We start from the raw sequence: 23498 nt of genomic DNA on the forward strand, positions 1-23498 counted from the left end.
TGGAAGACGGCATGAGGATTGAGAGGAAGAAGTTGACAGTGACCAGACAGAATCCTGTATTTGAATGGAATTTATGCATGAGATGTATGAATATGCAACAGGCGATTGTTTTTAAGGGTTAATCCTCTGTTAACGGGTGTCCTTTTTCGGCCTTGTGTTGCCCAGAAAAAGGTACCCAGACGTCCATATCTCTTTGTTTTTATTGTCTCATATTGTCCTAATCTCAAATGTTCAAATTTTATTATTCTAATTATATTACTATTTTTATAACCATTTTATTACTATTAAACTTTTAAAATTTCAAAAACAAGTGATTGGCGTTTTTCACACCCCCCTGGTTGTTTTCCCGCAGAGCCCGCGGTGCAGTTGCAATATTTGGGTTTTTCCCTTATTTTTTTTCTCGATTTTCTCCTCCGGCTGCGCCCCTCCCTCCCCGCAGCTTGCAGAGCCGAAGGAAATTCAAGTGGGGCTTTAATTTTAATTTAATTTTGCTGGGTTCCCCGTGGTGCAGAGGTGGGATCACAAATCCCTCCCCCAGCTCTTGGCTCCTGGGTGCTGCCCCTCAGCTCCCACAGCCCCTCTCGATTTTATCCGGGAAAAATCAACGATGAGACAACGTGAACAGTGAAAGGGGAGGCAGAAAGTGCCGTAGATGTGGGAGTTTCGCTTAATTTTTGGACATCTCCCGGTGGAGAGATGTCCAAAATTTGCAAATAATATTGCAAATTATTTTCTCCCACCACAACAAAAAGAAACCAAACACCAAAAAAAAAATTCTTGTCCTAGGAAAAATCCTTTTAAATTCGGATCAGGAAATATCCTCTTAACTTCTAGGAAATAGGAAATATCATAGGGAATATCCTTTTAACTTCTAGGAGATAGGAAATATCCTAGGGAATATCTTTTTAACTTCTAAGAAATAGGAAACATCCTTTAGGAATATCCTTTTAGCTTCTAGGAAATATCCTTGGGAATATCCTTTTAATTTACAAGAAATATCCTTGGGAATATCCTTTAACTGCTAGGAAATAGGCTATATCCTTGGGAATATCCTTTTAGTTTCTAGGAAGTGGGAAATGTCCTTGGGAATATGCTTTTAACTTCTGGGAAATAGGAAATATCCCGGGGAATATCCTTTTAGTTTCTAGAAAATAGGAAATGTCCTAGGGAATCTCCTTTTAACTTTTAGGAAATAGGAAATATCCTTGGGAATATCCTTTTAACTTACAGGAAATAGGAAATATCCTGGGGAATATCCTATTAACTTCTTGGCAATAGGAAATATCCTTGGGAATATTCTTTTAACTTACAGGAAATAGGGAATATCCTAGGGAATATCCTATTAACTTCTGGGAAATAGGAAATATCACTGGGAATATCCTTTTAAGTTCTCCCTAGAGGAGCAAAGCTCCCACGGGGGCAGGGACAGGGACAGGTCTGGAATGGGAATGGGGCTGGGATGGGAGCAGGGCACGGTTGGGATGGAACCTGGCCAAGACATGGCTGGGATAGGACCTGGTCACAGCTGAGGTGTCACAAACCCACACGTGCCATATCCTGGGTTGAATATTCTATACCTAAAATAGTTACATGGATGGTTTCCAAACAGCCGGGGAATGTCCTTCCCTTCCCTTCCCTTCCCTTCCCTTCCCTTCCCTTCCCTTCCCTTCCCTTCCCTTCCCTTCCCTTCCCTTCCCTTCCCTTCCCTTCCCTTCCCTTCCCTTCCCTTCCCTTCCCTTCCCTTCCCTTCCCTTCCCTTCCCTTCCCTTCCCTTCCCTTCCCTTCCCTTCCCTTCCCTTCCCTTCCCTTCCCTTCCCTTCCCTTCCCTTCCCTTCCCTTCCCTTCCCTTCCCTTCCCTTCCCTTCCCTTCCCTTCCCTTCCCTTCCCTTCCCTTCCCTTCCCTTCCCTTCCCTTCCCTCCTCTAACCATGTTTTACTCTAGTCTATAATTCTATAATTTAATTATTCTATTCTATTCTCATTATCTTATAATTCTTTTTAAATCTAATTTCCTTATATTCAGTTCTCTGTTCTAATCTACTCTCTTCTTCACCGGACTTCAAGAGTTTTATGTATTTATATAATATTAAAATACAGAATATATAATATTTTTAATTTTTTTATAATTCATAGTGTCCCTTATACATTATATATTAATATAATTACTTTGATATGTTTATTATTTCAATAATTTATCTTTATTTTAATTTGCGGGGGGTACTTTTTTTTAATACTCTTTTTTTGGAGCAAATTCTTGTTGCAAAGATGGTTCCTACAATTCACCCTGATGGCTTCCCACGCTTCAAATCCATCTTGAACTCCTTCCTGACACCAAGCTGGGATGAGCCTTGTTGCATTTTCAGCTGCCATGACCCAACCACTCCTACTCCTTTGCAAACCACCCGGACAATTTCAGCAGAAAAATCATTATAAACTGTTTTATTTTTATATAACAGTGATAAATAATTATAAATTGTTATAAAGCATTATAAATTATTCTAAATCATTATGAATTGCCATAAATCATTATAAATTCATGCTTTACTGCATCACAAGAACCACCCCCATTGTGGAAACCCATCTGTGACATCCCAGTCCCCAAACTGGGAATGACTTTGTCCACAGCATCCTCACAGCAGCGGCAATTCCCACAGGAAATCAAACTATTAAAAAGAAATAAATTTAAAATTCCGTAGTCTTTTCCCTTCCATCCACAAGGAAACCCACTCTCCTGTAAATCTGGGGCTCTGGAAGGGGTGGGGACACGCCGTTAGATCAGAGCAGCGGGGACAGATCCGTGTCCTGCTCCTCACTCCCCGGGGGACACCTTGGGTTCTGGCTTTCTGTTTTCTTTCTTTTTTTTTGATTTTGTGGGTCTGGGTTTCATGTAAGGGGATGGCAAGGTGTGGGTTTTCATATTAGGGGATGGTAAGCTCTCTTCATAGAGTCGGGAGACACAACAATTCCTTCTACCCGCGGACAGCAGATCCAGATCTCAGCCCAAGAGCACAAACAACATGAACTGAAGAGAGAAAAACAAGAAGGATGGGACTGCATGGGCTGGGGCTGCAACTGGACAATTAACTCCAATATGCTAATGGACCAAAACTTACAAAAATGTGAGCTCTTGTGACCAAGGCCTCTTTTGCTTCCATCTTGGAGCCATCTGGGCAGAGCCAAAGCCTTTCACCCTCTTCTTCTAAAGTTCTTCTAGGCCTTCTGATGTTTACATTTCTGTAATGGAGTCTCTCACCCACTTTTCATGTAAAAAATGATTGTTTTGAAATCCTTTCTGGAGGAGGAGAGGATTAATGGACTGTTGGTTTGACCAGTGTGTTTGGAGAGGCAGCAATTTCATCCTGCAATCCATGGTCACTTTTGGAATTCTACAAATATCGAGGCCTGGAAATAAACATGTTTTTTTCCCTTGGACATCTCAGCGTCCAAGAGTGTTGTTTATTTTGTGTCATATTTTGACAAAAGCTGTGTCTCTGGTACTGCCAGGGCGTGGCCTTTGAAGGCCCTTCAGTAAATACATTTTTATTGCCCTTCACTCTGTTCCAGGTGTCTCAGGCCCCGCGGGGACGGGGCAGCTCCAGAGCCGCAATCGGAGCTCGGCGGGGCTGGAATGCTGTGGGGGCTCCGTGTCCCGGGCACAGCCTGGCACCAGCGGGGTCACCCTGTCCTGCCTGCATCCCTGGCACAGCCTGGCACCAGCGCCAGGCCCACGGGGTCACCTTGTGCTGTTTGCACGCCGGGGTCAGAGATAACGGGGGTCGCTCACGTCAGCGGCCACGGGGCCCCTCCCGTGCCAGCCCGGGGCACTCCTGCAAACAGAGCCCCCACCTCTCTCTGCAACGCCCTGGGTGCCAGGCTGGAATGCCAAAATGGTGCCTCCAGCTCTGGGCTCTGCAGCATCACGGCATGGAGCTGCTGGAGCAATTCCTTGGGATGTTCCCAAGGCTGGAGCTCTCTGCTCTGGAGCCAGCCTGGGAGAGCTGGGGGTGCTCACCTGGGGAGGAGAACTCACAGAATTCACAGAATGACCAGGTTGGAAGAGACCTTAAAGATCATCGAGTCCAACCCAGCCCCAACAGCACAACCAAACCCTGGCACCCAGTGCCACATCCAGAGAAGGCTTCAGGGAGACCTTGAGGCTCCTTCCAGTGCCTAAAGGAGCTCCAGGAGAGCTGGAGAGGGACTGGGGACAAGGGATGGATGGACAGGACACAGGGAATGGCTCCCACTGCCAGAGGGCAGGGCTGGATGGGATATTGGGCAGGAATTGTTCCCTGTGAGGGTGGGCAGGCCCTGGCACAGGGTGCCCAGAGCAGCTGTGGCTGCCCCTGGATCCCTGGCAGTGACCAAGGCCAGGCTGGACAGGGCTTGGAGCAGCCTGGGACAGTGGAAGGTGTCCCTGGCAGGGCCTGGGACTGGATGAGCTTTAAGGTCCCTTCCAACACAAATTATCCTGGAATTCTGGATCCATGCCCACAGCCAGGCAGCGCCTGATCCAGATGAAGGATTTGGGGCCTAAAGGACAGAGAGTTTGGATTTGGGATCTAGTGAGGAGCATGGGGTCCCCAGGAGAGGATCGTGGGTGGCATTAGGGGACAGCTCCCCCCTGCCAGGGGACGTGTGGCTCGTGTGTGCTGTGTCCTTCGGTCCCTGGGTGTCACCTGCCTTGGCTGGGTGCCCAAAGCAGGGGAGGGGGCAGCTCCCGCTGGTCCCGGCTGCTCTTGGCACGGCAGGTGGGGTGGGCAGGGGCTTTATAAGGCAGAGGGAACTGGCCCTGGCTGTCCTGGCAGGATGTGGTCCCTCGTGCTGCTCTGTGCTGCCTCTGCCCTCTGCCAGGGTGTCACCAGGTGAGCCACAGCAGCATCACTGCCAGGGCCACTGGGAAAAGTGAGGGGAAATGAGCATTTGGGGGCTTTTCATGGCTTTGGGGAGCACAGGTGGGGGCTGAGGCTGCAGAAAGCTGCTCCAGAGGTGCAGAGAATGAGGGTGTGCCTGGTTTCTAGGGTTGTTTTGGGATTTTTGAGGAAATCCCTGACTCAGTTTTGGGGGAGTTTCCTGTGCTCCTGCTGTTGGATCAGAGCATTGGAGGTGTCAAACACTCCTCGCTGGAGCTGCAGGCAGCAAAATTCCATCTCACCCTTCTTTTCCCTTTGTTGCTTGTGCCAGGCTGCCCTTGGAGAGGGGGAAGAAGCTGAGAGATGTCCTCAGGGAGAAGGATTTGCTGCGCCAGTTCTTCCAGCATCACCACTACGACATCGGCACCAAATTCCCGCACGCTTTTCCCAACGGGACCGGGGTGGCCACCGAGCCCCTGCTGAATGCCCTCGACGTGAGTATGGGCTCCTATCCCCTGGGACACAGCCCTGGCAGGGCTTGTGGGATGTCCATCCCTCTGTCCAAACCCAAATGTTCATCCCAAAGCCTTCAGCTCACATCCTTCACCCTCCTTGCCCACGCTGGTGGCTCTGAACAGAGAAATATCCCCCAGGAGCTCTGCTGAAGCAGGGGGTCTCCGTGAAGCAGGGAACCACGCCTGGGGAAGCTCCAGGTTTGGTTCCATGCCTCCAAATCCATGCCTGGCCCGGCAGGTGGAATACTACGGGACCATCTCCATCGGCACCCCCCCGCAGGACTTCAGCGTGGTCTTCGACACCGGCTCCTCCGACCTCTGGGTGCCCTCTGTGTCCTGCCCCAGCCTGGCTTGCCGTGAGTAGCAGCCAGGCCCAGCTGCACGTCCTGGCTTTGTAAGGGCTCCACCCAGCCCAGAAATTGGGGTGACATTGCCAGGGAGGGGGGGTCACCCGGCTGGGCCCATGGCAGCTGTGCAATGAGCTGCAGTGATGAATATTTGGGGTGTAGGGGCTGCTCAGCGCTGCATTCCTCAGGTGATGGGATTACTGCTTGGTGCCTCAGTTTCCCCATCTGCCCAAGGGACATGGGAATGCCTGTGGCTGCTGGAGGAGGGGAAGGATGAGCAGCAAATGCTCACAGCTGGATTATTCCTGAAGGCAGGATGAGAAAAAGCAATTCAGCAGGGCTCCTCCTCCCACACCTCCCTGAGGCTTGGCCTTGCCCGAAGGTTTAATTCTGTGTTTTTCCACTTATCTAGAAACCCACCGGGTGTTTGACCCCTCTCAGTCCTCCACCTACAAGAGCACGGGGCTGAGTCTGTCCATCCACTACGGCACGGGCGAGATGGAGGGGATCGTGGGCTCCGACACCGTCACCGTGAGTGTCCCCAGGGCACGCCTGGGGCTCTGGGGACATCCCCGTCCCACTTGTGACAGGGGTAGGATGTTCAGGACAGATGGAGATGAGGGATCTCTGAAGCCAGGTCTTGGAATTTGTGGTTTATTGCAAAGGGTGTGGGTGCAGGGACATCGCTGGGAGCTGCCAGCTGCAGCTTGGAGCAGGCCCCAAAGAGGGAGAGAGAGGCAAAGAGAAAGAAGGCAAGGACGTGGTAAAGAGGATGAGAGACAGTGAAGAATAAAAGCAAGGGGGAAAGAAAGGTAAAGAGAGTGGAGTTCCTGTTATAATACAATAAATCTTCTCTGCTGAATATTCTAATTTTCACTAGCCGATAAGAATATTCAGCCTATAAAAATCATTACATTAGCATACTGTGTTACATTTTAAACCCTAAAAACGACTCTTTGGGCCCCTTCTGCCAAGCCAGCAGGGTCTGCTCTGACCCTTGGGCCTGTCTGCAGGCAGAGGGTATTGTTCCATCAAAAGGGGATTACCTTCAGGCAGCCATGCCATTGTTTTCCAGTTGTTCAGTGACTAAGGTATCTCAAAGCTTGCTGTCATTTCAATCTCGCTTATAGTTTCCACATTCTCAAGATCTTTTGCCAGGCAATCCTATTTATAATGCTTTCCTGTTTCATCTTCCCCAACGCCACCCCCTAAAGCTGACCTGTTAGTTAACCAGGGAACCCAAGCAGGACAAGCTGTCCTGTGGTGAGTTATTCCAGAGCCATGGGATCAACACCAGGCTGGCATCTCCCAGCTGCCAACGACATCTCACTGTTCAAGTGAGATCTGGTGACATAAGCTGGGTTTGTGACTGACAGACACTCTAAAAGCCACACCAAATTCCCACAAAGCAAAGAAATCTTCTGCACATTTTCCTGGAAATGTGTGGGGTTTCTCCTGTGGCTGGGGACTTCAGGGATTAATGAAGGAATCTGTGCACCTTGTAATTGATTTGGTGGCAAGTTACATCTGACTTCTAATCAATCCTATTCCTTTTGCCAGCTTTAATACAGGAACTTTTAGTGCACTGTTTATGTTACGCTGTAACCTACTTGTAGTTCTTTAGTTTTATCCTGTGTAGTAATTCTGATGGAGATCTTTCATTCGTTATCTTCTGTCTGTTAATTTTCTTATTAAATATCTTGTCTTTTATTAAATGCACATTATTTGCCATTATTAAAAGTTGTGGGATGAGGCTGCAGAATTCAAACCCTTGCTATCTGAGGTGAGACTGGCTCCAGCAGCCTCCAGACCTCTGTCTCTGAGGAGGGGCTCAGAAAGCCAGGGTCTCTCTCAGCCCCTCCTCTGTTTTTGGGTTTCTATAATCACCTTTCTGAAGCTCCTGCTCCACCTGCAGCAGGGGATCCTGGTTAACCCCAGAATCCCAGTGCCTGCTGCACACTGCTGGTGTGTCCCTGTCCCCAGGTGGCCTCTCTGGTGGTCACCGACCAGCTCTTCGGCCTGAGCACGGCCGAGCCCGGCCAGTTCTTCGTCAATGTCCAGTTCGATGGCATCCTGGGCCTGGGCTACCCAAACCTGGCTGCTGATGGCATCACGCCTGTCTTTGACAACCTGGTGAACCAGAGCTTGCTGCAGGAGAACCTCTTCTCTGTCTACCTGGCCCGGTGAGCCACGGGGGCTTGCAGGGCTGGGGAAGGGGGATGCTCCTCATGCACGGTGTGCTGGTGGCTCCGGCTCCTCCCTTGTCACTGCTGCCATCAGAGGCTGTGTCTGTGTCACCATGTGCAAGGGTTGGGGCCACCAGCCTCCCCAGAGGGTTTATGGCTCGCTGGGAAACAGTTCCCAGGCACGTGGCTGCTGGTTCCACAGGCCCTGCTGCTGTGCTGGGGTGAGGAGTGGGGATGTGACACAATCAGTGTCCCACCCTTGGGACACACAGCCCTGCACTGAACCATGTGGCATTCATATTTTCTGGAAAAATCCCTTCGCCCAGGATTTTTTCCCTGGGAAGCTGAGAAGCCTGAGAGAAAAAGGAAAACATTAATTATCTGATTTGCTTCTCCTGTGTTTTGCTCCTTTGGAATGTGTTTGGAGATTGTTTACCAACAAGTGATTGTTTTATTCAGTTTCTGCTGTGAGGTGTTTTGACTCAATGGCCAGTTGGGGCCAAGCTGTGTCAGACTTTGGAGGGAGAGTAATGAGTTTCATTATTATCTTTTTAGCCTTCTGTCTGTATCCTTTCTCTATTCTTTAGTATAGTTTAGTATAGTATTCTTTAATATAATATAGATCATAAAATAATAAATTAGCCTTCTGAGAAGATGGAGTCAGATTCATCATTCCTTCCTGCCACGAGGGTCTCTGCAGTACAATAGAATCACATGGCAAACCTCCCTTGTTTTTCTTTCCTGCATCACCCAGGGAGGCAGCAGGGAGCGTGGTCATCTTTGGGGGCATCGACGAGTCCTATTTCACTGGCCCCATCCACTGGATCCCTGTCTCTTACCAGGGCTACTGGCAGATCTCCATGGACAGGTGACAAACCAGCTCTGTTGTCTCTGGTCACCCCAAAGCATTGCCTCTAAACAGACACTGGGCCCGTCAGCACCAGAGGCTTCCACTGACATCCCCACCCAGGGCTGAGGGATGCAGGGGGACAAGGGGACAAACTCCGTAGAACTTTGGGAACTGCCACCCAAAAGGAGGATGCTTTGTGCCTGGGGCACAGCCTCGTTCCTGTCCTGTGATTTAGGGGATGCTTTTGGTGATGAGGAGAGCAAAATCATGGGTCAAAACCTCCTGTGTTGGGCTGGAGTGGGTCCCAGCTGCTGGGCTGTGTTCAGTGCCCATATCTGCCATGGTGGCTGCTGGCTCTGCAGCTCCAGACAGGAAAAGGCACACTTGGGGTTACCCAGCTTTAACTCTTACAAAAGAAATTAAAAACCATCCCTAAGGCCCGCTGGTTATTTCACAGCCCCTGTTGGTCTCTCCCCACAGCGTCATCGTGAACAGCCAGGAGGTCGCGTGCGCTGGTGGCTGCCAGGCCATCATCGACACGGGCACTTCCCTGCTGGCCGGGCCCCCCTCGGGCATCAGGAGCATCCAGAGCGCAGTTGGGGCCAGGCAGGGCGAGTATGAAGAGGTGAGAGCTCGCCCTGCTGGCCCTGGCACAGCAGAGCCCAGCCAAGGCTGCTGCCCCGCGTGGGGAAACTGCCCCGTGCTCACAGCAAGCCCGGCAGAGACACCCTGGGGCTCCCTGGGTTATGTCAGAGGGACAGAGAATCACAGGATGTCCTGAGCTGAAGGGACACACCAGGATCACCCAGTCCAACCCCTGCCCTGCACAGACACCCCCAATCCCACCCTGGGCATCCCTGGCAGCGCTGTCCAAGCTCTCCTGGAGCTCTGGCAGCCTCGGGGCTGTGCCCATTCCCTGGGGAGCCTGGGCAGTGCCCAGCACCCTCTGGGGAAGAACCTTTCCCTGAGATCCATCCTGACCTGCCCTGACACAGCCCCAGCCATTCCCTGGGTCCTGTCCCTGTCACAGAGGTTGGAGCTGCCTCGGGAGGACGTTGAAGGCCCCAGTGAGGTCTCCCCTCACTCCTCACCCTCTGAACATGTTTCCCTGCTGAGAGCCCTTCCCTCTGCCCCTGCAGCACAGTGTGAACTGCAGCTCCATCCCTGCCATGCCCGATGTCATCTTTGTCATCGACGGGGTCCAGTACCCCATGTCTGCCTCGGCCTACACCGAGCAGGTAGGTGGGAACCAGCTGCTCCTGGCTGCAGGAGCCCCTCCCAAGGTCCCTCTGCTCTCTCCAGTGGCTCTGGTCACCTTGGCTTCTCCCATTCCCCTGGGAGATGCATGGCCACGGGCCTCCAGGGCAGTGCAAGGAGAGATTCCAGCCCACACTTCCCCAATTTCCTTCTCGTGCTCAAATGTAGCACAGCCAAGGATCCTGCATGAGCAGCTTCCAGGACACCTCTGGCGACCTCTGGATCTTGGGAGACGTCTTCATCAGGGTGTACTACAGCATCTTTGACCGGGCCAACAACCGCGTTGGGCTGGCCAAGGCTGTTTAGACCCACCACGGTGGGAGCAGGGCTGCTTTTGGCACAAATAAAGAGCTGGTGGCTCTGAGCTGGTGGCTGTGTGAGTGTTTCTGATGGAATGGCAGGAGGCAGGAAGGAGCTGCGTTGTGAGGGCCAAGGACCCTTTGGTCACCACAGCTCTGCTGAGGCCCTTGGGAGCTGTGATCGCTGCAGGGCTGAGGGGTGGAGGCCAAGATTGGCTCTTTTATTAGGGCTACAACAAGTGGTGGATTCTGGAACCCCCAAATTTCCACCCCAGGCACAAACCACCCCTGTAGACCCAAAACCACGTCCCACCACTTCCTGCCCCACTAGCTCCCCATCCCTGGGCACAGGGCTTGTTCCCACTTTCCCTGCAAGGTGTCTGACAGCCCAAAGCCAGCCCAGGGCAGGGAGTCCCCCAGGAGGATATGGCTCAGCTGGAGATTTCCCTTGGACCACCCAAGAGGGCAGGAAAAGGCTTTCACCCAGTGCCTGCTGTGGTGAGGCTTGTACAGAAGCACAGAACCTGCACAATTCTGTTTTGTGAAGGAAATTACCTCCTCCAACCCTATCAAAAATGGAGGCTGCCTCTTTCCGCAGGAGCAGCTGCAGTGGAATTGCTCAGCAGGAAGCCAGCAGGGAGATCCAAGTCCCTGCTGTGTCTTCATTTCTGCAGTGCTGGGGGACAAGGGACTGCTTGCTTTATTTATTGGTAAATAAATGAGGGACAAGGAGCTTGCTTTATTTTTTGGTAAAGGAGGCTCCACCACTGGTGGGGCCTGGAGATTCCAAACCCAGCAGGCACAGGGATGTGGAGGGGGTTATTTGGGTTGGGAATTAATTATTGTCTTCTTGCACTGTGTAAAACCTGAGAGGATGTGATGTGGGATGGTGGGAGTGGGATTTACCCCCCACATCCCTGGGATTCCCAGCCCAGCTGGGGGGAATCCCTTGTGCCCAAGAACAAGAGTGACCCAACCCCGGATTTTGGGCACGTGGGACTTGCCCTCGGCTCCATCACAGGAATTTTCTCATTACTATTGATGCCTCAGGTTTTGGCTTTTCTATGTTTCAGATTCTGTGCTGCTTTAGTGTGTGGGTCTGGGCTTCACTTCAGGGCATGCTGAGCTCTCTGCACAGAGCAGGGACACAAAACAATTCCTGCTCCAGCTGGGGACCAAGGACAAATGATCCAAATTTCAGGCCCAAGAGCACAAATAATGTGGGCTGAAGAGAAAAAAAACAGAAGGATGGGACTGCATGGGCTAAAGCTGGAACTGGACAATGAACTCCAATCTGCAAATGGAGCAGAACTGATAAAAGTGAGAGACCCCATGACCAGTCGTGCATTTTGGGACCATTTTGGTTCATTTGGGTGCAGCCCTGGCTGGGCTCTTGTGCTGCCCAAGGTGGATCCATTGAGGCCTTTTGATAAATCCCTGCTTTATTCTTTAGCTCTGTCTGGTCTCTGTTCCAGCTCAGCCTGCACAAGGCACCTCTGTGACCAAGAATAAACGAGGCAGGGGCAGTGGGAACCGTGACTCCGGGACCAGCCGAGCAGGGATCAGCCCTGCTAGGACGGACAAGAGCTGGAGGAGCAGCCAGGGGCTGGACCTGCCCTTTCGGAGTGGTGGGAGTGACACGCTGGTCTTCATTCCAGCCAGGACCGACCTGCCGCAACGCCGTGTCTAAACCCAGCCGTTCCTAAATCCTGCGCTGGTGCTGAGAATTCCCGGCCAAGGCACCGGAGCATCCCCCTGGCCGGGGCAGCCCTTCCCGCAGCATCCCAATAAAGGAATAAACCAAGGCAAAGCTTCCAAGCGCGGGTTGGAGAGCGGGGAGCGAGCCGGGGCTCCCGTGGCAGGGAAATGCCGATCCTGGAGTGCCACCTCGTGGCTCCAGCCCTGAGATCCTGGCTGCTCCATCCTGGCGGTGTCCGGGGTTGGACGGGGCTTGGAGCAACCTGGGACAATGGAAGATGTCCCTGCCCATGGTAAGGGTGGGACTGGGGGAGCTTTAAGGTCCCTTCCAACCCAAACCGTTCTGGGATTCTCAGGAATTTCAGCCCAAAGGAGGGAGTCACTCCTACTTGCAAATATTTCACACCTGGCCACAAGTTTTGTCTTGCTCCAAGCATAAAACGTGGCCAGGACACTTTTCTGATAGAGCAAAGGTTGTTCTTGTCTTCTTTTAGCTTTTCCTGAGGCACTAAAATATTGAAGAGGGAATTCTTCCTGTGTGCAGAAAGACACAACAGATTGGCTCATTAGGGCTTGACTCTGGAACAGGAGAGTTACTGAGGGCTCTGTATGGATTTCATTGAGCTTTGAGCTTTGGGCCTGTGTTTGGGAAGGGACAAAGCTGCAAACTGTGCAGGAAAAGGGGATTCCTTGCAGGTTTTCATCAGTGTTGGCACTGGGAATTCGTAGCCTGGCTTTCCTCCTCTTTTGGGCAAATTGGAAATAGGTTGGTGTGTCTGGAGAGGTTTAATGCCTCTGATCCCCTTCCCATGGCATCAATAGGGATCCCCCTTGGACCTGGCTTCCCACAATGATGTGAGCCAATCTGCAGGGTTTGTCCTCGTCTCTCAGAGCTGGAGAGCTGCAATTATCTGTTTTCCAGAGCAGCTGTGCCTGCCCCTGCCCTGGAAGTGTCCAAGGCCAGGCTGGACAGGGCTTGGAGCAATCCAGGATAGGTGAAGGTGCCCCTGCCTTGTGGAATGAGGTGAGCTCTAAGGTCCCTTCCAACCCAAACCATTCTGGGATTCTGTATTGCCCCTTGTCTCAACCCTCCCACTCACAATTCCCAGCTGGAATTGCATTGCCATGGAGCAGCACAAAGCCAGGAACAAAAAAGTTGGGCCCAAATAAACAATATTTTCTGCATACCAGATTTTGAAGCATTTATTCTTTTATTTGAGGATAGTTTACAAGTTTATAAGAATCAGGTTGTCCGTCCATCCATCCATCCATCCATCCATCCATCCATCCATGCATCCATCCATCCATCCATCCATCCATCCCAGCACCATTACAGTCCATGTTTGCAGGAGGAGTGGAAATGTGCTCATGGCTGATCAGGCTGAATATTTCCCAGCCCAAACCTTCTCATCAGAGTTTTTCATGGTGATTTCCCGAGGAAAAAACACCAAAAGTGCTTCCAAGTAGAGAGGCTGAGAGAGAATTTGGGGAGGCGAGCAATAAAAATACAAAATATTGGGGGAAAATCAAGTTTTCTAGAAGAAAAGGAGAAATAAAATGCTATGAAATAAAAATAGTGATGCAAAAGAGCTGCTGGAGAGAACTGAGGGGTGAAAATAGAGGAGCTGGGAATGTTTGAGTGCTGTCCCCAGCTGCTCCCAGCTGTGCCTCCTCCAGCTGTGCCCAGCTGTGCATTCTCCAAGAGTCCCACAGATGACAGAGCTTGGACACAGTGGGAAGGAGATTAAATAGCTCTGACAGTTCCTCCTGTCTGAGATGATGGTGTGAGGGGAAAGGGATGGTGGAGGATGGGAAAAAACCATCAGGGAGAGCAGGTGGCAGGTGGGATTCGTCCCAGAGGGAAAAGGGATTGTACTGGTCAAGTCTCAGATCCATCTCCTGGGGTGCAAAACACCTCATTGCAGAAAGACAGGGCACTGAATCCCCTAAAACCAAAACAACAACCCCCTCGCACCAGGGCTGTGGGATTTCTGCTACAGGGAAAATCCCAAACCCACATTTTCCAGCAGAGCAGGAGCAGTAAATCCAACCCCTGTTCCACCACTGCTTTCTGAATGAAATTGCAAACCAGGGATGCTGGCACAGTGCGTGACGATCACAGGGATCTGTCAGGAGATGAGGCATCTGTGCAGCAGGTGTGGGGCATCAGAGTGGATGAGACACTGCACGAGAAGCTGGGATTTTAATGCAGGCAGAAACATTAAAAAAAAAAAGTTGAGTGAAACAGTGAAGTGGGAACAAAATGTTTTTTGTCAAAAACCTGCTGGCATTGGAGAGAATGGCAAAATGAGCTGTTGCTGGCTGCTCCCATCCAAAGTGCCTCTGGAAATTTGCATTTTGAGGAAAGCAGAAGTGCCTTGTTACAACAGGGAGCAGAGCTGTCAGGAAATGTTGGCTCTGGTTGCTCTGTGCCCCCTTTGCAGCCCCAGAAGTGACAATAAAAGCTACAAGGTCACAGTGGCTCATCCCCAGGGTTGTTTGTAGACCAAATAACGAGCATTTGTTGCGGGAGAAATCCCATTCCCTCCCTCAGAGCTCAGTTTTCCAGCAGAAACCCCGGTGGGCTTTGAGCTGCAGTGCCCTGGACCTTTTGGGGGCTGTGCCACCGTGTCTGGTCAGCAACCCCAAATCCCCCCTGGTGCCTCGGGTCCATCCGTGACTGCCCACCCTGCTGTGCCATCAGAATTAACGAGTCAGGCAGACCAGGGAACTCATCCAGCTAAAAATACCCCTGCCCATTTCTTTTTGCCAGCTTATTTTTCAGTCAGAGCTGTAGCAGGTCTGGGAATTTCTCAGAACCCCAGAACTGAAGTGGTGGGTGGGGAGGAATTATTTAAAATATTTAAATCTATTTTTATAAGCAAAGCAGGGAGCTGGACCCACCTTCATCCCTGGACAGCTGGGTGTCACCAAGCCAAGCATTTCATGTCATTTTGCCTTTTTTCCTCTCCAGTAACTGGGGAAATCTCTGTATGTGGGGGAATTCCACTCTGACGCCAGGGAGTGTGGAAGAAGAGAGAAGACAAATGTCAAGCAGATGAGCATCAAATAAAAAAACACCAGACCGATGGGCAGGGCAGAGAGATAAGAAAGATGGTATTTATTTGAACAGCCACAGGAAATCAGAGATTGAAAAATGTCTAAAAAAAAAAAAAAAAAGCAGCAGCATGTTATTAAACAAAAAAAAAAAAAAAAAAAAAAAAATCAGAGCATGCAGATGTTGGATATGTTTTCCAGCCAATCCCACCTGACTGTGCCCAGTCCCTCAGGGCCTCAACCATCATTTTTTGGCCTTGTCTCGAGGGTAACCCCCGTTGGTCTTATTGAGTGACTCCATGCTGCCGTTGCCCGTGGCCACGCTGGCCAGCAGCCGCTCCACCTCCCCTGGCAGCATCTGCTTCTCCTCGTTCTCCGTCTCCCGGTGGTAGAAGTAGTTGAAGTTGGAGACGATGACGGGCACAGGGAGGGCGATGGTCAGCACCCCCGCGATGGCGCACAGGGTCCCCACGATCTTCCCGCCCAGCGTGGTGGGACACATGTCCCCGTAGCCCACGGTGGTCATGGTGACCACGGCCCACCAGAAGCCGTCGGGAATGCTGGAGAAATGGGACTGCGGCTCGTCGACTTCCGCGAAGTAAACGGCGCTGGAGAAGAGGATGACGCCGATGAAGAGGAAGAAGATGAGCAAGCCCAGCTCCCTCATGCTGGCCTTGAGGGTCTGCCCCAGGATCTGCAGCCCCTTGGAGTGCCGGGAGAGCTTGAAGATGCGGAAGACCCTGACGAGGCGGATGATCCGCAGAATGGCCAAGGACATGTTCTGCTGCCCGTTGAGTTCGCTCTGCTGGATCAGCTCGGTGGTGAGCGTCACGAAGTAGGGGATGATGGACACGATGTCGATGATGTTCATGATGTTCCTGAAGAACTCGGTCTTGCTGGGGCACACGATGAACCGGACAAAGAGCTCAAAGGAGAACCAGACGATGCAGGCGGTCTCTATGACGAAGAAAGGGTCCGTGAAGGTGCTGTGGGACAGCAAGGTGTCTGTCACATTCTTAGAAAGCTCCTGCGTGGACCTGAACTCCCTCTCCTCCCGGAACTCTGGCAGGGTCTCCATGCAGAAGATGATGATGGAGATGACAATGACCAGGACGGAGACCAAAGCTACACCTCTGGCTGCACTGGAGCTTTCAGGGTACTCGAAGAGCAGCCAGAACTGCCTGTGAAAGTCATTGGTTGGTAAGAGGGTCTCAGGATCCTTGATGAACCCTTCATCCTCCCGGAACTGGTCCATGGCTTCATCACCCAGCTCATAGAAGGTGATTTCATCAGCAAAGACGTCGATGGGGACGTTGGCCGGGCGCCGTATTTTCCCCCCAGACTGGTAATAGTACAGGATCCCATCAAAACTGGGCCTGTTCCTGTCAAAGAAATATTCATTCCTCATGGAGTCGAAGTAACGCATCCTCTTTTCTGGGTCCCCAAGCAAGGTCTCGGGGAACTGGTCGAGGGTCTTGAGCCGCGTCTCAAACCTCAGCCCAGCGATGTTGATGATGACTCGTTGGTCCCCCTCATCCATGCCCACCCTCTCCCCCACCAGGTGGTCGCTGAACTCGGCGGAGAACCTGGAGAAGATGGTCTCATTGTTGGCGTTCTCGCTGTTGATGAGGATCCGCAGGTTGGACAGGAGGTTGGCGCAGCTGGGGTGGCCCTTCCGCGACTGCCCCGCGGGGCTGAGGTCGTTGGAGTAGCAGGGATCCTCCACGATCTGATCAGCGTTGTCAAAACTGACTAGTGCCACCTCCATCTCCTTCCAACTGGCCACGTCCATCATACGCTAATCAGCTCAGCAGCAGAAATCCCCGCGGCCGACGCCGGCTGCCCGCGCCTTTCCCACGCTAGGAGGATCTGCAAGGGACAGGGACACAGAGCTGAACTGTGCAAGTGCAGGGTGAAACAAACCTGAGGCCACACCATCCTGCTCTGTTTGTTAATGGAAGCATTAATGCCGTTGAGTAGCAAAATGACTTCCAGCAAGTCGCTCAGCATTGCATCCTGCACGCCCTTTTGGCACGGCTTTGCCATTGTTAATCCTTCCCAAACCACCTCCAGAGCCCAAGGATGAAAGGTCAGGCAGCAGCAGAGGATGGGGTGAATCCTGGTGTCCCACCCAGCCTCTCCCAGTGATCCCAGAGCAAGGGCTCATTTAATCTCTTTCCAGGTGTGGATCCAAAGCTCAGAGCAGGACTTGGAGGTTTTGAACATGGCTGTCCCAAGCTAAGAGCAGCCCTTGATCCAGGTGGGAGAGGCATTGGGTCAGAGCCCAGGAGGTCCTGGGCACACTGCAGATGGGTCAACCACTGTTTGGAAACAATCCCCAAAGCAGGAACACACTGGGATTTGGGGAATGCAGCCCAGGGGGAAGCAGGCCAGGAGGAGAAATGCCCACCAGCCTTGGAGAACCCCTTAGGATCCCTGGCCTTGGTGCAGGCAGAAAATGGGGTGAAATCCTCCAGAGATCTCCTCGCCCTCCTCCACACCAGACCTGATATTCCCAGCCCCAGGAAGAAGCTCAGGACTAAGCCTTTGGATCCCTTGGAGAGCACCTTTCAGGCCATGGGTGGATTCTTTCCCAGCCAACTCTGAGAGGTGCTCAGGAGCAGTCACCACATCCCCAAATATTCCTGGGCACACATCTCCCCCCACCGACATCATTCTGAGCTCAGCAAAGTCAAAGAGGAGCCCAGGGACCAGGCCAAGTTACGGAGCTGGGAAATTACATGTCCTGCCTCAGGGAGAAGCACAGACAGAAATCAGGTGTTAACAGGGAGCAGTTCTGTGGAGATTTCCCCCAGAATGAACTTTCCAAGTAAATTCAGCGCCCTGATTTATTTCCCCTCCAAATGCATTTCCCAGACATGAGACACCCCAGGAGGACACGTGGAGCTGCTCTGCGTGACCGCTGCTCACCAAGGGCACTCTGGCTTTCTTACCCAGCCAGCTCCAGCGCGAGGGAGACAAAAAACCCAAATGCCCTCAGCTGCCAGGAATAGCAGCACAATTTAGGCCAGGAGCAGCAGCAGTGGAGTCAGGGCCAGCCCTGTGATGAGGATGGTCCCCAGTGCTGGGTTTGCTTCCAGGGCTGGCCAGGGACCCATCTCCCCATAGGGCTGGGCTGCCCCCTGAGCTGATTTGGGGTGCTGAAGGCTTTGCCTCCCTGGAAGCTGAGGATCCATCCTTGCTGACACACAGCTGGGGTAGGACAAGCCAGAATCCCCAATCTGCTGTAGGAATGGGCATGAAGAGCCTGACTTGCTATAAATCCTCCCTCTCCTCCTCTCAGCTTTACAGCAGAAGTTCATACAGAACCCAGCATCCATGGGTCAACCTCTCTCCTCAGTGGAAGAGATTCTGCATTTGGGGACAAATCCTACAATTTATCATAAGCTATTTACAGACCAGGTCTCTTTGCTTGAACTAAACTCACAAAGCTTGGCTGTTCTTGGAATCCAGCCCTGTGGAGCTGCCTCAGGCTGGCTTTGTGCTGAATTTCCCTCTTGGGGACGTGTAGAGAGGAGTGGCAGGGGCAAGGGACAGAACTGATGCCTGGGGCAGCAGCAGCAGCAGCAGTGTGGTTGTGTCCTCAAAGTGACCTCAGGCAAAGCTGGGGAGCCTCAGGGACTCCAAACCTGAGTCCTCCAGCCCCAGCCATGCCCAGCTCGGATATGCCCAAGGTGTAGCTGTTCTCCATGGGGCTGGATTCATCCCAGGCTGGACTATTTGGTGGCTTTGTGGGAAGCTGGTGCTGCCAGGATGATTTGTGGCATCAGAGCAGCAACCCAGAGCTGAGGATAACCCTGGTTCCAGGAGCATCAGGAGGCCTACAAAGGGATACAGCAACAAACCTGGCCCAGATAAAGCACTTTCAAGGGAAAAATAAGTGTTAAAGGAAAGAAGAAAAGCAGCACACATCATTCCCTTCTTGCCTACTTGTTTTTTCTTAATATAAATCCCAAGCTCATTTATAAATCAAAATAAAATAAAGTTTGAATGAGAGTTCAGTGTTCAGTGGCAGGGTGAGCTGACCTGGCCCACCACACCTCCAGCCATGGGGAGGACCCAGAGGGGTCCACAGGTAGAGGAACTTCTCTTGGCAACGGAACAAAGCTGAGCAGCTAAAGCTGAAATTCCCAGGGTGCTTTAGCTCCATTTCAAGTCCTTGGAGCAGTCTCCCATGGGATGCAGGGCTCTGAGGTTCCTTAAATCCCCAGAACATGCTGAGGTCTGTCTGTCCCATCACTGGAGGGAGGTGCCCCACCTGACCCCAGAGCACCTTATCTGTCTCGTTTTTAATTAAGACCAAAATTAACAGTGCCTCCCAAAGCCACAAAACATCCTCCCTATGCTTTGCTCCACTCTCCGGGCTCCAGCCGAGGCTTGAACTAGAAAGTTGCCTCATTTTTTCCTCCTAAATCACCCAACATCTGCTTCTCAGAATCTGATTAACTAATATCCTTCAGCGGAAATCCCTGCCTGTGGAAAATCATAATAATAACAAAAAAACCACGCGAGGGAGAGCGACGGTGAAAGAGAAAGGTCATTTGGAGGGAGAGTTGGTGTTTTACCCAGCACATCCCAGTGAGTCGGGGCTGTGGTTTCCACCAGGCTCCCTGCACCCAGTGAAACCTTCCCGCCTGCAATCCCCTCCTCCTGTGACCACCCTGTAGGAACAATGTCCATTCCCAAGGTTTTTCCAGATTATTGGAGGTGTTGAGCCTCTTGTCCCCGCTCCTGTCCCCTCCCTCCCCATCATCATCCCTGGGTGGGATGAGCAAGGAGGAGATTCTCCCGCTGCCCGCCCACGCCAGCGCCTGCGGGGACTTACCTGGGCAGGGCATGGAAGCGCCAGGGCTCTCTGCATCTGGGGAGAGAGTTATTGCACACGGACGGGCTGTGCGGGGAGAGCGGAGGTGGGGGGAAAGCCCAGCCATACCCTGGGAAGGCGCTAACGCGGACAGTGTCATTGCAAAGGCTCCTCTCTTTGCTCCACCGGGGCTTTGGCAGGCGCGGCCGCGGGATCCGGCACCCCTGGGAGCCCCGAAACCAGCCGTGGCTCCATGGGCAGGGCGCTGGTGGCGGCTGGGGACAGACACCCTGTCCCCAGGGAGGGGGACCCGCCGCCCACCTCTGCCCCCCGCCGGCAGGACGTGCCCTTCTGGCGATGCCACCTTTAATCCCCAGTAATGCTCGGATGGTCCAGCGAGGACGAGTCTTGTCCGTGACGTGGCGAGGTCTGAGCTGGTCCCGGGAGGGGGGACAGGGACCCGCACAGCGCTGCCACCAGGAAAGGGATTCACAGCGGGCAAAGGGCTCTTTTTGGCATTACTATAAAAGAATGGCTTTAAAAAGAGGAGGGGAGGGGAAAGCCCGAGGGTTGGAGCATCCCCCGCTGCCCACCTACCTCTCGCCTGTGGTCGTGGGGACAGCGGGCGCCTTTCCAGGAGGGGACGGCCACAGTGCCACCGCCACCACCACGTGGGACACCTCCGTCCCCGCCCCGGGGTGACTGGGACCAGCTGCAGCAGCGGGTGCAGCTGGCACAGCCCAGCAAAGGGCACCGGTGGGGGACGAGGGAGAGGAGGGACGTGGCCCTTCCTCACGCCCGGGTGCAGCTGGATGCTGGCTCCGACCCCAGCGCCACCGGGCTTGCCACCTCCAGGAATTAATTAATGAATAAATAAGCACCCCGGGTGGACAGGACCAGGCAGGTTGGCCCGAGTCGTTAAAATAACCGGGATTTTTGTTTTCTTTCCCTATTTTTAATTTCATTCCGTTCCGGAGCCTGCTGCTGCTCACGGCCATCTCGTCTTGGGTGCTCCAGGGTGATTTCGCCCCTGTTGGCCTCACCCAGGGCTGGATCCGCCTCTGCCTTCACCCAGGTTATCTTCCCACTCTCCTCTTCCTCCTCCGTCCCCTCCTCGCCCTCCCGGGCTGTGGGGGAAGGAAGAGGAGGGGGTGGCACATTTCTACCCGCAGGCTTCAGCCTGAATTCCTGAATTCCTCCTCGGTGACGTTCCTTTGCTCTTGAGGGACCTGCTCACCTCGATTTCCCCCCCTCCAGCATCCTTTTCTGTCCTCTGAGCTATTTCTCCTCTCATGACGTTAATGAGCACATTAAACCTCCCTGTCCCGGAGGAGAGCCCGGCTTGGAGCGGCTGGAGCATTTCACAGACATCTCCAGCCTTCTGTGGGGGAAAGGGGACAGGAGATTACCCAAACCTTTGATCAGGTCCTTCAGGGAGGCTTTACCATTTTATACACCATTTCTCTATCCTTGTAGACTACAAGTCCTTAAACTTACCCTCATCCCAGCGAGGCCATCTGCTAACAAAAAATAATTCAATTTATATTCCTGGCACCCCCATTCAGCTTGTGTCCATCTCACCTCCAAACCCAGCTTTGGAAGGGCTTTGACCACAGGGTGATGGGGGCTGTAGGCACAACCTGACCTTTTTTTAGGTTTTTTTTCCCCAAAATCTACTTGGAACTATCCAGGATCACTTCCTGCACCTGGGCAAAGAGCAGCTGTGGCTGAGGGAAATGCAGAGCATGAAAAGCATCCAGAGGAGCAGGAGATCTGGGTTGTGCCGGGGCTGAGGAGCTTTAGCAAAGCCCCAGTGATAACGGGGATATCCCTGGAGTGAAAGCAGTGCTGTGGTCCAGGGGAGACGGGCACGGGGGGAGAAGCCCGGAATAACATCCCTGCCTGCCAGAAACGGGACAGTTACACAACTCCTGCTCTCCGGGGAGCGCGGCTGCACCCCGGACACCCCCGGGACAGTTCTGCCTTTGTGTCCCGCCAAGGTGACTCCAAACACCCTCCTGGCTCGAAGGATTTCAATCCCCGCTCCAGCCAGGCTGCCCCAGGCACTCCTCCGGCGCTTCTTTCCCTCTGATCCCCGCTCCTGGAATCGCCGGCTCTGCTGGGATTTATCCCACAGACAAATTTGGCCCCGGAGGGTGTCCGGCATCCGGGATGGAGCAAAATCCAGCAAGTCCTGGATGGGATCACTGCTCTGCCACCGGAGGGGAGACAAAACACCGCCGAGCCTGTCCGAAACCAGAGAGGGATTAGCTGGCAGAGGAGGAATTCTTGGCAGCAGGTCCCTGAATTATTGTTTGGACAGGGAGCTTAACTTTCCCTGTGGGAAACAGCGCAGGGGACTGAGCGGCTCATCCCAGCCCTCTGCCTTTGATCCGACATGGGATGAGCCGGAGGGGTGGGAGGGGGCTGGAGGGGCCCTGCAGGTCCTGTCCTGGAGGGGGAGACCAGGCAGTGACCCTTCCTCTGCTCTCCCTGAGCTCCCGGCAGAGGATGCTGCGAGCTCCGAGCGCCCCGCACCGGCTTCGGGCCACGGAGCAGCTCAGGGCGCTAATGAGCCTCGCTAATTGTCCTCTCTTTGCAGCACTAATTACCTGGGGTTCGGTAATTCCAGCCCCGCGGCTCTGGGATGGAGCTCAGGTGGCTCCGCGGCGTCTCCACCAAGGGAATTTTTTCTTATTTCTCATTCCAGCTAATTGAAGGGCCCCTCAATTAGCAACAGTCCCCCAGCATCAGGAGGGCTGGATTTTGGGGGGTGCGGGGTGTAAAAGCACACCCCAGACCCTTGAACGCCCTCGATTAGGGCTGGGATAATTAATATTCGAGCTCGGATTCCAGCAGGGAGTGTCCTTGGAGGCTTAGGGAGGTGCCCTGGGCATCTGGCACTGATGGAGCGGGGCAGGAATCATCCCTGGAAGGAAAACAAGGAGCTGCTGGGTTTGCTGTGAAAACTTGTGGCTCATCCTCCTCCTCAGGAGAGGTGTTTGCAAATGGAACTCTTTAAATTCCAAGCAAAAGTGTGCAGCTGAGAGGAAATAAGCAGGAGAGGAGATGCTGGTAGTTTATGAATGATGGAAATACAGGAGAGAGTAATTCAGATCTTCCAGGGGATGATGGGGTCTGGCAAAAGCTGCCTCTGCTTTCGAGTCCTGACTGTGGGAACACTGGAGAAGTGGAAAAAGGGCCAAAACCCACTGAAATAATGGTGTGGCTCAGAGCAATCCCAGGGTTTCTCCAGCCCCAGGAGAGCCCAGGGCTTAGGAGCAGCCAGACCTGAAACCTCTTTGCTTCTAAAAGCAGAGATTAAAGTTTGTCTGTGGCAGGGGGTGGGCAGGATGAACCTCAACATTTAAACACACAAATTGTCTTTGAACTGAAAGAGAGACGGTTCAGATGAGGTATTTGGGACAAATTCTTCCCTGTGAGGGTGGGCAGGCCCTGGCACAGGGTGCCCAGAGCAGCTGTGGCTGCCCCTGGATCCCTGGCAGTGCCAGGCCAGGCTGGACAGGGCTGGGAGCAGCCTGGACAGTGAAGGTGTCCCTGCCATGGTGGGGGTGGCACTGGATGGGCTTTAAGGTCCTTTCCAACCCAAAC

At 52.8% G+C, this 23498-nt stretch overlaps 2 protein-coding genes across 2 annotated transcripts; one reads left to right on the top strand and one right to left on the bottom strand.

Moving 5' to 3' along the window:
* The first annotated feature begins 4808 nt into the window (after positions 1-4808).
* On the top strand, positions 4809-10313 carry LOC135286102 (embryonic pepsinogen-like). The gene is made up of 9 exons (XM_064399080.1): positions 4809-4864; positions 5184-5346; positions 5606-5723; positions 6127-6245; positions 7698-7897; positions 8655-8768; positions 9231-9375; positions 9890-9988; positions 10176-10313. The coding sequence occupies exons 1-9, from the start codon at positions 4809-4811 to the stop codon at positions 10311-10313; spliced, it is 1152 nt and encodes a 383-aa protein (XP_064255150.1).
* Positions 10314-15104: 4791 nt separating this feature from the next.
* KCNA10 (potassium voltage-gated channel subfamily A member 10) lies at positions 15105-16938 on the bottom strand. The gene has a single exon (XM_064399037.1). The coding sequence runs from the start codon at positions 16854-16856 to the stop codon at positions 15306-15308; it is 1551 nt and encodes a 516-aa protein (XP_064255107.1). The 5' UTR covers positions 16857-16938; the 3' UTR covers positions 15105-15305.
* Positions 16939-23498: the final 6560 nt, after the last annotated feature.

This window comes from Passer domesticus, chromosome 25 (assembly GCF_036417665.1).
Source record: "Passer domesticus isolate bPasDom1 chromosome 25, bPasDom1.hap1, whole genome shotgun sequence".
NCBI classification, from domain to species: Eukaryota; Metazoa; Chordata; class Aves; order Passeriformes; family Passeridae; genus Passer; species Passer domesticus.